The 12,950-nt window shown below is 56.3% G+C and overlaps 1 protein-coding gene across 11 annotated transcripts in view; it reads right to left on the bottom strand.

Annotated features, from left to right (window-relative positions):
* Nucleotides 1-12,950, bottom strand: part of CELF5 (CUGBP Elav-like family member 5) — a 48,304-nt gene that overhangs the window by 18,952 nt on the left and 16,402 nt on the right. For 8 of the 11 annotated variants that reach the window (XM_032883524.1, XM_032883523.1, XM_032883525.1 and 5 more), the window contains exon 2: nucleotides 9,134-9,216. In XM_032883524.1, coding sequence (XP_032739415.1) covers nucleotides 9,134-9,216 — 83 coding nt within the window. Of the gene's footprint in view, nucleotides 1-899; nucleotides 1,026-1,378; nucleotides 1,454-9,133; nucleotides 9,217-12,950 lie in introns of those variants that run through there. The other 3 variants (XM_032883531.1, XM_032883533.1, XM_032883530.1) reach the window with 3 other exon arrangements.

Raw genomic sequence — 12,950 nt, 5'->3', positions numbered from 1 at the left:
ATGGAAGGGTGGCTGGGACGTCTGTGCCCGACCTGGGGTTGGAACGAGTGCCCGCCCCAGACCCCCTCCCAGGTCAGACCATCCCCATGGCCATTCAGAAAAGGTGCTTGAGGGATGTCAGCTTTCTAGACGCTGTGCAGACACCCAGCAAGCTCCGGAGAGAGGCTCAGTTTTCACCGGGCTTTACAGATGTCAACATCAAGGCCCAGACTCTTTGTCCAAGGTCATGGTGGGCGAGTCAAGGCGCTAAGCCTTCCTAGACTTAAAATTTAAGGATCTTTCTACCCAGTCCTATGAGTAGAGACCCCTCTCCAACTCTGAACCCCCAAATCTCCTTCTCCTTGTCTTAGACCCTATCTCAGTTCTGAGCCTCCCCACGCCATCGGAGGCCCCTCCCTCACTCTGCGCCCTCTTTCCCTGAGCCCCCGCCCCCTCTCCCTCTCCAGCTTCCCTACCCCATCTGTGCCCCTCCCATTCTGAGTGTTTGTTCCCCAGCTCCTAATGGGCTGCCTCAATTTGAACTCAGCCTTGGGAGCCCCAGAACCAGAGAGGCCTTCCAGCGTCCCCGATTCCTGCCACCCAGCCACATCTTCAGAGGGACCCAGACCACCTGGGAAAGACCAAACCACGTCTCCCTTCCCCCACCACGTGTGCGCGCGAGCGCGCGCGCGCGCGCGCACACACACACACACACACACACACACACACACACCCTCTCCACCTGGGTACCACACCCAGCTAGCTGGAGGCAGGAGCAGGGATTATTTTAACCAGATGGGACCGGTTTCTGGGCTGGGGGCAGACTGAGGTTGTGAAGGGAGGTGGGAGGAGTGGGGGCACCTGAGCTCCGGCCTCCTGCTCGCCCCCACCCCTCCCACCCCGCCTCCGCTGGCCCTCACCTCCTCCCTCCTCCCAGCACCTTGGGCAGATGAGGATGGGGTTGCCATGGCAACGCTGATTCACCACACGGAAGCTGGCAATTGTTGTTGCCATGGAAACCGCCTCTTAGGGGCGAGCCCAGCTCCTGCCTTGCACAAAAGAGATATTTAAATATAATCTTCTGGAGATGGATGAGCTGAGGGAGGGAGCGAGGGAGGGGGCCACGGGGAGGGAACCTGTCCCCATCACCGCACCCTCCACCCCCGCCCCATTCTCGAGGCCTGGGTACCTGCGCCCCATCTCCCCCGCCCGCTGCCGAGCCTGGGACCTTCCGCCGCCTCCTGGGAGACCCCTTCCCCCTCCCGGGTCAGCTCGGGCCCGGGCCAAGAGTCCCGGTGCGGTCCCGAGAAGCCAGGCGGGCAGTCCCCTCCTCCCCAGTCTCCCGCTCCAAAGCCGAGGCTCGGAGGCCTGGCCATCCGCACCCCGCGGCCCGCCTTACCCACCGGCCTGGAGACGCGCGCCAGGCTGGCCTCCACGTGCCGCCGCCCGCCCGGCCGGCCCTGGGCGCACAGGCGCGCACACGCCGCACGCACGCACCGGCCCCGCGCCTCGCTCCCCGAGCCCGAGCCCGACGCCCAGGCGGGCGCAGTCGATCCGCCCGCCAGAGGCCGGGAGGAGGCGTGCGGCTCGGCGCGGCGCGGCGCGGGGCGGGGGGGGGCTAGTGGGGGGGGAAGCTGGGTCTCCCCACACCCACCCCTCCTGTCGCCCCTGCCCGCCCATCTGGCTCTGCCCACCTCCTTCCGGCTCCCTCTCTCCATCTGTCCCACCGAGGTCTCTGCCTAGTGCCCTCCCTCCCTCCTCCACCTTCTCTGGCTCCCCATGGTTGCGTCCCTTCCCTGCCCCCTCCCTTCCTCCTTTCATTTATTCAAGAACATTCCTGGTGTGCCCCATGCTGAGTAATGTTGCAGCCCCAAGGAGGACCCTTTCATCTGGCATGAGGGGAAACAGAGGCAGATACAGACACTCCCAGACCTAAGCAGTCAGGATTGAGGCAGAGGTGGGGACAACCCCCTGGGAAACCCTAGAGCATAGAGCAGTGGAGAGCCAAAGGCTATCCTGGGACTTCAGTGAAGATGGAAAGTCTGTAGGGGGTTTTGAAGTATGAGTAAGAGTTTGGTGGGGGGGCAGTTTCTCACCTTGGAGGAATACCTACCTCCACCGACTCATTTAATCTCTAAACAACTTCATGAGATGGAAGCCTTCTTACTCTACAGATGGGCAAATCAGAAAGGGAACCGAGAAAATCAAAGCAGAGGCCCAATCTCCTGGTTTCCTCCGGGTCCAGCCGATCCTCCCGCCAAGGGGCCTGTGGGCCGGGGCTCTGGGGGAGCGTCTGTGTCTTTGGGGTGGGCATGCTTTAGGTAGATGAGACCCAGTCCTTGCTCTGCCCCCCAACCTTTGCTGGGTGACTTCAACCAAGCCACAAACCATCAAGAAACCAGGGTCCCTCGTGTCTGAACTGTGTCTATTACAGATGGGGAAACCGAGGCCACTGGGGGATGGATGGCAGGAGGTGTCTCCGGCGGTCAGGCTGGAGTCCCGAAGATGGTCCTTTAGAAGATGCAAAGTTGTGCCTTTAGAGGACGTGGGGGCCCAGCAGAGGCCCCCGCTAGGTCATTTCCGGGTGGAAGGGAGGAGGAGAAAGCAAGGTGATGCCCGGGCCACTACTGCAGCCTCCCCTTCGCCCTGCAGCCCCAGTGCCTAACACCCAGCCTCTCTGCCAAACAGACCACGCCGCTGTCCGGCTCTAGGCGCTGCTGTGGCTCCTTCTGGCCTGGAGGTGGCATCCCGGCCTTCCTCCCCACTGGCCCCGAGTCCTGCAGGCTCCACGCTCCAGGACAGTTCCTTCATTCACTCATTCCTTCATTCGTTCAGCATGGATCTGCCAAGCTCCCACTGCGAGCTCGGCAACGCGCCTTGTCCCCACAGGAGCCTCAAAGCCCTTCTGCAATCCCATTTCACAGACGAAGAAACAGAGGCCCGGGAGGGTCAGAGCCCTGGACATTTGGCACCAGAGTCAGGTCATGGGATGTGGGAGGGGGTCTTGCAAGGGGGCCACTTTAGAAATCCCTGTGCGCATAGAAAGGGTTTTCAGGAAGGGTCTGTGGGGGGACCCCCAGCCAGCCAGACAAACTTAGCCCTTTCTGGGGTGCAGGGCAGATGCCAGATCCAGGATGTCCTTTGCCCCTCAAGACCCTCCCGAAGAAAGAGACAGTACCTGCGCTAATGGCACAGCCTCTCAGAGACAGGGCTGGACAGGCCACCTGCCCCCTGCCTCACTGTCCCCACGGGCCTGTGCCATCTCCAGGAACCTCATCCTGGGGTTTGACAGCCCCACAAAAAGCCTCTGCTGCAATCTGAGTCCTCTGCCCAGCGTGGATTCCAGGGGCCTGCGGTCCGTTCTGGGTTCTATTCTGGGATTCTGTTATTCAATTTAGGATCCTATTCCAGAATGCCGAGATTTGATTAAACCACATCCCCCACGGACGCCGCTGTCACACTCAGACATGGGAGCTGGAACTCGCTTCAGAGGCAGCATTTGTGGAGGGGGCTTGCCTGTTCCCTGCACTAGGCGGGGCACGGAGCCAGCCGATGACCCAGCTCACCCTCCCCTCCGGGTTTAGAAAGAGATAAAAAGACGCAAGTGTCCATTCCACCCTGTCCCCCCCCAACACACACGCACGCACGTGGGTTTTTGAGGGGAGGCAGGGGACAGGTAGGATGGTGGCTGCCTTGGTCTCTCGCATGACCCCACTGTGGCCCCCTAACTCCCCAGGGTCCCTGTGCGGGTGTGTGGGGGCATGTGAGCCGCCCGGGGGGGGTGCTCTTCCCACACGGGGCGCACCTCATGCGGCTGCTGCTCCGTCTTCTGGCGGAGACACCTGGGGGGGTGCACTCAGACATCCCTGCTTGGATGTGGCTGACATGCACGGGGGGCTCCCCCCCAGCAGCCCCCCCCCCCGGCACTCTTGCCGCAAGCCGCGAACAAGGCTCTGAGTGTGCAGATGGCAGATCTGTGGGTCCCCTTGGGGTCGGGGGGGAAGGAGGCTCCCCTGTGAGTCCGACCCCTTCACTAGGCAGGGGGGCGTCAGCTCCAGAAGCCAAAGGCACGCGTACTCGAGGTGGGAGCTCCCGGCTGCGCCCAGAGGAAGCATGGCACGTGCCCACCAGACACTAAGCGCAGACGAGGGTCTCTATCTGTCACGGCAAAAGCTGGAAAGGACCCGGGTGTCCACCAATGGGAGGATGGACAAGTCAACTGCAGCTTCGTGCGGTGAAATGCCAGCCAGCCATGAAAAGGCACCCGCGGCTGGGGCGCGTGGCACGACAGGGGATGCCGACCCTCTTCAGCGTCGTGCTAAGTGAAAGAAAAATGCAGACGGTAAAGACTCCATGTGCTAAGGATCCATCCACCGTGGGGAAAGAGCAAGTGGGGAAAAGCAGCCCAGGGTTTCAGAGATGTGGTCGTAAGTGCAGAGAACGTGAAAATCAGGGGTCAGTTACCACAGAGGTCAGGATGGTGACAGCACAGGCTTGGGGACGTGGCAGGGACGGTTTCTGGATATTGTTGATAATTCCTCCCCCTCCGCCTCTCCAACCATGAGCTGGTATCAAACTGAGCCCCACAATCTAGACATAATAAGATGACACTGAATCATGTTCCTGGGTCTAGAACATTCTAGGTCTGCACCAAGATGGTAGTGGATCCTTGGTCTAGAACATTCTACATCTGTGCTATCCAAGACAGTGGCTGACTCCTAGTTTAAGACATTCTAGGTCTGAACTCACCAATACAGTAGGTGACCCCCCCAGTCTAGAACATTCAATATCTGCCATCTAACACAGTAGCTGACCCCTGATCTAGAACGTTCTAGATTTGAGGTGTCCAGTGTGGTAGCCATGAGCCACATGTGGCGGTTTAAGTTTAAATTTAAATCAAACAGCATTAGAAATTGTTCCTGAGGGTACACCTGGTGGGGCTCAGTCCATTAAGTGCTTGCCCTCAGCTCAGGTCATGATCCTGAGGTCCTGAGATTGAGCCCCATGTCTGGCTCCCTGCTCAGTGGGGAGTCTGCTTGTCCCTCTGCCCCTCCCCTGCTCATGCTCTCTCTGTCTCTGTCTCTGTCTCTGTCTCTCTCTCTCTCAAATAAATAAATAAAATCCTTTTTAAAACAAGAAGTTTTCCCGAATCACACTTGCCACATTTCAAAGGCTCAGTAGCCACACCAACCTAGCGGCCACCAAATTGGACAGCAGAGACAGAACATTCCATCACTCTGGAAAATTCTATCGGACAGCAATGGCCTAGAATGGGGATCTGCCTACTCCATTCTGGGCCTCTGTCTGTTTTTGTAAATAAAGTTTTATTGACACACAACCACACCTATCCATTTCTGCATTGTCTGTGGTTTCTTTTATGTGATGTCACAGAGGGCCTACAGCCCGTGAGGTCAAAAATAGTCCCTCTCTGACCCTTTACAGAAGAAGTTTGCCGACTCTCGGCCTCGAATGTTTTTGTGGGATACTGTCCAACATGGTAGCCACCAGCGCATGTGGCCATAAAACCCTTGAAATGTGGCTTGTGTGACCGAGGAACAGAATTTTAAATTTTGTTTAGGGGTGCCTGGGTGGCTCAATGGGTTAGAGCCTCTGCCTTCGGCTCGGGTCATGATCCCAGGGTGTTGGGATCGAGCCCCGCATCGGGGTCTCTGCTCAGCGGGGAGCCTGCTTCCCTCTCTCTCTCTGCCTGCCTCTCTGCCTACTTGTGATCTCTGTCTATCAAATAAATAAATAAAATCTTTAAAAAATTTTTTTTGTTTAATTATAATTAATGTAAATATAAACTTACATGTAAAGACTGATTTCTGACTCCATTCTTAGAAAATCTCTTAAGTATTTTAGAGCAAGCAGGTGTGTGAACCTGCTTCTGTAACTCTCCGTTTTATAGAACGTAAACAGCAAAGGCAGATCGAGCATTTCTGATCACAACTGACCAAATTGAGATGGACCGAGGGGCGGGACCACTTCCGAGGGACAAAGGGACGTGAGCTCTCCTTAACTATGCCGACTGCCTGCTGAACTCATAATATCTTGGAGAAGTGTTGGGTTAAGAGGAAATCTAGCATGAAAATTAATTTCACCTGTTTCTTTTTAATTTTTAGCTGTTGCTCCTAGAAAAATGGGAGTGCCGTTTGTGGCTTGCGTTATTTGTCCGTTAGCATTCACTCTAGAACATTTACCAGCTCCTTATTCTCCTGATCACTGGATGCCAGTCATCTCTCCCAGTTATGACAATTGCAAATGTCCCCAGATGTCGCCCAGGGTCCTGTGGGGGCAGAATTGCCCCCCGGGGAGTGGGACCCCCTTGTGACCTGATGTGAACTCCTCCATGAGACAATGGAGGCTCTCGTGCGTTCCTGCACTCAAAAATGTGCCTGGCACGTTCTTGCCTCCCAGTCTCGGCACACGTGGTCCCCACGCTACCCCCACCTCCATCTGCCACAGCCTTCCCCATCTCTCCAGACATGGTGCAAACGCCCTGTCCTGCGAGAAGGTGCCTTGTTTGCCCGCCACCAAGTCCTCGGCGGTGGGCCAGGCCCCCTGCTTCCCCCTGTGTCCCCTCCCCAAGATGTTCCCCCCAGCTGCCTCATACCCACTGTTCATTCTGTGGCTTGAATGGGGAGCCCCCCTAAAACATGTCCAAGTCCTAACGCCCCAGAACCTGTGAATGGGACTATATTTGGAACAGATGTCTTTACAGATGTCAGCAAGTCATGGATCTCGAGATGGGGTCATCCTGGATTTCGGGTGAGCCCTAAACCCAGGGACAGGTGTCCTTATAGGAGAAAGGCAGAGGAAGAGCGGAGACGTGTAGACACGGAGGGCAGCCACGTGATGACAGAGGCTGATGCCTCTACAAGCTGAAGAACATCAAGGATTACAGGCGCTCCTGGAAGCTGGAGAGACGCGAAGCAGAGTCCCCCCCCAGAAACTCTGGAGGGAGCACGGTCCTGCTGACACCTTGATTTCAGACCTCGGGTCCCGGAATTGAGAGAGAGTAAGTCTCCATCGCGCTAAGCTCCCTAGTGCGCAGCCCCCCATTCACTCCTGCCCAGGAACCCTTGCTCCCAAGGCATCGTAAACCCCGACTTCTACCTCTACCATCCCTGCCCCAGTCGCTTCCTGGGCAACCACATCTCCCTGCTGCCCCTCTGAGCCCCGTTCCCTGCGCAGAGCGGTGTCCCCAAGCACGCTGTCTGAACGGAACCCGCATCCAGAGTCTGAAAATCCCTCTGAGCGTCCCCCTGCTCCTCCGTTCCCTGTTGCTCCCATCACCGGATGCCCTCTCGCTGGGTTCCGCGCCGGCCACAGAGCAGGTGCTCTGTACATGTCTGCTGGATGCACCACTGGGTGCTGAGGACTCAGCCCAGCGTCTGAGCCCCTGGAGGGGGCTGATGGAGCCCAGAGCCCATCTTTGTCCCCAACACGGAGGGAGCCGGGGCTCAGGTCACAGCAAAGGAGTCTGGCTTTGGGTCTCAAAGACTCCTTCAGGAAAATCATGTTAGAGCTGTTAGCAGATCTCCGTGAGGGTACAGATTGTTCCAGACAGAAGGGTCAGAGCTTCCAGCCCGAATCTGATCACACACACACATACACACGCGCACACGCACGCACACACAGGTCCAGTGGACGCAGAAGGACTGGGTGCCCACGCAGGGTCTGTGGTCAGATCCCCGCTCCGCTGTTTGCTGGCCGCCAACCTGGGACAGCACCCACTGCAGCACTGGTTTGTTCCTCTAAGTGCCTGACGCCCCCGGGGCCCTGGCGCCTGGAGACCCAGGCCCGCTGAGCATCCTCCTTGGGTCCTGGGGGGACCCGGCTGATCCTGTCAGGAGAGACTCTGAGCCAGGACAGTGCGGCAAACTCACTCCCTAATTCCTGCCCCGGGGCCCTGAGATAACTCATGCCGGATGTGGGATAATTGTTCGGCAGCAGGAGATAACTAAGAAGATCCACAGAACTCCACTGTCCCCCCCACCCCCCCAACCTGCCCCCCAGTTCCAGCTTGGTGTGGGGAGATGCTGGCACCACGTCCATGGGAGGGAGAACTGTGAATTCTCAGATGTCACCTCCTCAGTGAAGACTTCCTTGACCACCTTCTCTACAGTTGCCTCTCTCCACTCCCCCCTGTTATACTCTTCCAGTGCCGAAGATCAGAGAGGTTAAGTCACTGGCTCATGGACACACAGCAAGGATTGCTGGGGACTAAGCAAGGAGTCCACGGATGTGGCTGCCACAGCACTCTACTGCTCTTGTCTCCACTCCACGCTCCCCTCCCCCAAAGAGGGGCACCTTATTCTTCACTATGAGGCTGAGGCCAACCCCAGGACCATTTTCGGTGCTTTCAGCATCAAGCCAGCCCCTGCCATGACCTCATGCTGCCAGCAGGTGCACCCCGATTACCCAGCCAACCATGCTGCACATGTATTCTCAGCATTTTTGGCTGCAGATGCCACCCAAGCTGCCCCCAAAAGCCTTTGATGCTGAAGAGTCCCCGAGAATCCCAGAGGTCATGGGGTGCCAAGGATCTCACTGTGGTTCCTTCAATTTCGATCTCGAGGCACTGCCTGGGCTCAGTTGGCTCAGGAGGACCACCTTCCCTTCACCGGGGACAGGGACCTCCTGCCCTCCCCAGGAAGGCAGGGCTGACAAGGACAACCAGCAGGGACAGAGCCTGGGCCAGCCCTGTATGACCTGCCCGGTCCCCTCCTACACTCCCCTCCTCTCTTGCTCCCTCTTGCTCCCTCTGCTCCAGCCACACAGGCCTCCTTGCTGCTCCTCCAACACTCCAGGCACAGTCCTGCCTCAGGGACTTTGCACGGCTATTCCATTTGCCTGCTAATGCCTCTTCATCCTTCAGGTCTCAGCACAACAACACTAACGTGCAGGGCCAGGTGCCCTTGTGCCGTGTGCAACCTACACGACCACACACAACCACTCTGGTGGGGAGTACAGAGCATAGCATACAGTAGGCACTCAGTAAACGTTCTCTCTGATGATCGCTTCTGTCTGTCTGCACCTTGTACCTCTTTCTGAGTCCAGAGGCAAGTGGGCTCCGCCGCTGATCCCAGGAAGGGCCTCAGCCTTCCCCAGGCTGACAGCAGCCCCCTCCCAGACAGCACCCCGGACTCACCCCGGGCAAGGTCTTCTGTTCGTGCAGGGCAGTCTGAGCTTTGATGGCGGAGTCCCTGGCACAATAGGTGAGAAAGGCACAGCCTGGAAAGGAAAGAAACGGGGGTGTTACGAGAGGGGATGTGTAGACCTGTGTTCACGGTCACATTGATCCCAAAGGCCAGAAGGTGGAAACACCCCAAATGTCCTTCAGTGGAGGAAGGATAAACACAACCTGTCCTTCCGTCCCCGCGCGGGACGTGGTCCAGCCTCAGGAAGGGAGGGACTCTTGGCCCCTGCCACAACACAGAGGACCCTGAGGACATGGGGCTCTGCAAGAGCAGCCAGACCCAGAAGGACCTGTCCCGCAGGTCCCCACTCCAGGGAGGGCCCCAGAGGAGTCCCATCCACACAGACAAACAGGAGGGGGTGGGAGCCGGGGCTGGGGCAGGGGTGGGGAGTCCGTGCTTCATGGGGACAGAGTCTCCGTGTGGGGACATGGAAAGTTCTGGAGAGGGAAGGTGTCAGTGGCCGTAGGACAGTGTGAGTGTGCTTCATGCCACCGAGCTATGGGACACCTGGGTGGCTCAGTGGGTTAAGCATTTGCCTTCAGCTCAGGTCATGGTCTCAGGGTCCGAGGATGGAGCCCCGCATAGGGCTCTCTGCTCAGCGGGGAGCCTGCTTCCCCCTCTCCCTCTCCCCTCCACCCCCAGCCCCTACTCACACTCTCTGTCGCAAATAAATAAATAAATAAATAAAATCTTTTAAAAATCTAAAAAAAAAATGCCACTGAGCTGTGCAGAGATGGTTAAGATGGTAAATTTAATGTTATGTGTATCTCACCACAATAAAAAAAAATTGGAAAAGAAGGAAAAATTGGTTAAGATGGTGGATTTTATGTTCTTTTTACTACAAGTTAAAAATAAAGACAGCAGCCTACTTTTTTGGGGGACCGACAGCAGACGTGCAGTCTCCCACCCCCCCCACACCGGTGAGATAGGGAAGGGGAGAGAGGAGTCCCAGCTGTTAATTAAATCCGTGGCTGAGGCTAAATGAAGAGATACTGGGAAGGCTGGGTGAGGTGTGGTGGGGGGAGTGGGTGTGGAGAGCACCAGCCGCCCCAAAGCTACAGACGAGGGGCACCGTGGCTCTGCCAAGACCTGTTTTGTGGCCTTGGACGGGGCGCCTCTCTTCTCTGGGCCTTAGTTGCCCCCATCAGTGAGGATGGTCCGAGTGCAGGGTGGGGGCCACGGGGCGGTGGGGGGAGCCAGTGGGAGTGTGGCACAGTGGCCAAGGGCAGAGCCAATCAGGAGAGAGAGGGGAGGGTCAGCCTTGAAATGGTCCAGAGCCAGGGTGTGACTGACTGGACGACGTCTTGGGGTAGGGGGGGGGGGGGGGGGGGGGGAGTTGGGGGGTGGATTGCAAAGCGTGAGGACTGCAGAGATGAGAGACATTGAGAGAGACAGAAGCAAGGAGAGAGAAGTCTCGAGAGGCAGGCCGATGAGATCAAAGGTGTTGGAAAGACGTTTGCCAGAGGCCAGTGGGGGGGGTTGAGGGGGGGATGTGCATGGGATGCAGGCGGGAGTCAGGTCCCCTTGGATGGACGCAGGGGAGCAGGCCTCAGCCCTGGGCTTTGCCTCTAACCTCTGGGGGCCTCATTTTCACTGCGTGTGAAATGAGACCATCGTTGGCCATTCTCATGCTGTTGGACCCTGTGTCCACCCCGCCCCCCACCTCCCTCCCTCTGCCTCATCCGCCCCCTGCAGACCCCCTGCGGACCCCCTGCAGCAGAAGCCCTGGGAACAGCTTTGTGGTGCCCATTCTCGCTCCAGACAGGAGCTAATTAAGGCTGTTTCCTTCCTTCTGGGATGCGCTCCCACAGGCCGGCTGGTTGCTGGGGAGGGGTCTGCCGCAGGCCTGACAGGCTCCCTGGGAGCCCTGGGGAGGAGGGCACCAGGCAGAGCGGAGGATGGTTTCTAGCATTTAAAAAACATTTGTTGTGAGAATGTAAAATGGTGCAGCCCCTGTGGGAAACAGTTTGGCGGCTCCTCAAAAAAAGTTAAACATAGAATTACCATAGGATCCAGTAATTCCACTTCCGGGTCTGTCCCTGAAAGGATTGAAACCAGGGACTCAAAGAGATATTTTGAACAGATAGTACACACAGTCACAGCGGCGTTGTTCACAACAGCTAGACGTGGAACAACGCAGTGTCCACCGATGGATGCACCGACAGACGAGATATGGTCCATTCATACACTGGAATATTATTCTGCCATAAAAAGGGGGAATTCTAACCCGTGTCACCACGTGGATGAACCTTGAGGGTGTTGTGATCGGTGTAATAAGCCAGACCCAGAAGGACACATCCCGCAGGACCCCACTCCCAGGAGGTCCTCCAGAGGAATCCTGTCCACACAGACACAGAGGAGATGGTGGAACCCGGGGCTGGGGTTAGGGGGTGGGGAGTCCATGATTTGTGGGGACAGAGTGTCCGTCCGGGGAGATGAAAAGTTCTGGAGACAGAGGGTGGGGGTGGCTGCAGGACGGGGGAGTGTGTTTAATGTCACTGAGGTGTGCACCTTAAAAATAGTTTGGATGGGGGGAGGGCGGAAGGTGCCTGGGTGGCTCAGTCAGTTAAATGTCCAACTTGTCTTGGCTCAGGTCATGATCTCAGGGTCGCAAGATAGAGCCGCCCCCCATACAGGGCTCCAGGCTCAGCGGGGAGTCTGCTTGAGATTCTCTCTCCCTCGGTCCCGACCCCACCCTACCCCACTCACTCTCTCTCTCTAAAAATCAATAAATCTTTAAAAAATGGTTAAGATGGTGAGTTTAGTGTTATGTGTGTTTTACCACAATAAAAAATCATCATTGGGATATATTAAAAACATACCACTCCCCCAAAAAATCACAGAACACATTAAGTGTACAGTGTAGCAAATAATTATAAAATCATGTAACCATCTCCCAGGTCAAGGAATAGAACATGGCAGCCACCAGAAACCCCAGTGTCTCACATCCCGTGACAAACCCCTGCATCCCCTAGAGGTGACTGCTAGACTGGCTTTCGTAATAACCACGCCATTGCTTTTCATTACGGCTCCCGCCCCGTGTGGGTCACAACTCAGTGGAGCTGAGTACTTCCTGCTTTTGAACTTATGTAAAGGGAATCAGAGCGTATGTACACTTAGTGCCTGGCTTCTGCTACTCCCCAACAGGTGGTTGCGGGTATCAGAGGTTAATCCCTTTTCGTAGCTGTGTAATATTTTCTCCTGTGAATATACTGCAAGTTGGCCATCTGTACTCTTGTGGGCGGGCATCTGGGCTGTCCGCTGTTAGAGGCTATCATGAACAAAGCTGCTTTGGGACACTCTTGTACGGGTGCTTTGGTGCACAAAGGCATACCCGGGAACGGGACTGCAGGTTATAAGGCAGGCCTATGTTTAGCTCTAAAGGATTCCTTCGAACAGTTCTCCAAAGTGGGTTGTACCAAAGAATTCTCCAATCAACGGGTCTGACAATATTAGCGCTCATTTTCACCAGCGCTTTTAAACGTTAGTCATTATGGTGGGCGTATCACTGTATTTCATTGAGACTTAACATACATTGCCATAGTTATTAACAAAGCCGGGCACCTTGGTGCACTGTAGGAATTCTTTACGTGCTGTGTAAATCAAGAATACTTTGTATTCTTTTATGGTTCTATCTGATGCACACATCTTCCCCCAATCTATGGCTAGTCTGTCTACTCTTTTTTTTTTTTCTTTTTTAGTGTTTCTATTTTCTGAATTTAGTCCCCCAGGGTCTTCAGGGAAAGCAGAGGTGCTAAGACAACTAGT

The sequence above is a fragment of the Lontra canadensis genome, unplaced genomic scaffold (genome assembly GCF_010015895.1).
Source record: "Lontra canadensis isolate GAN:19392208 unplaced genomic scaffold, GSC_riverotter_1.0 scaffold88, whole genome shotgun sequence".
Taxonomy (NCBI): Eukaryota; Metazoa; Chordata; class Mammalia; order Carnivora; family Mustelidae; genus Lontra; species Lontra canadensis.
This window is presented reverse-complemented; position numbering and strand designations above follow the sequence as displayed.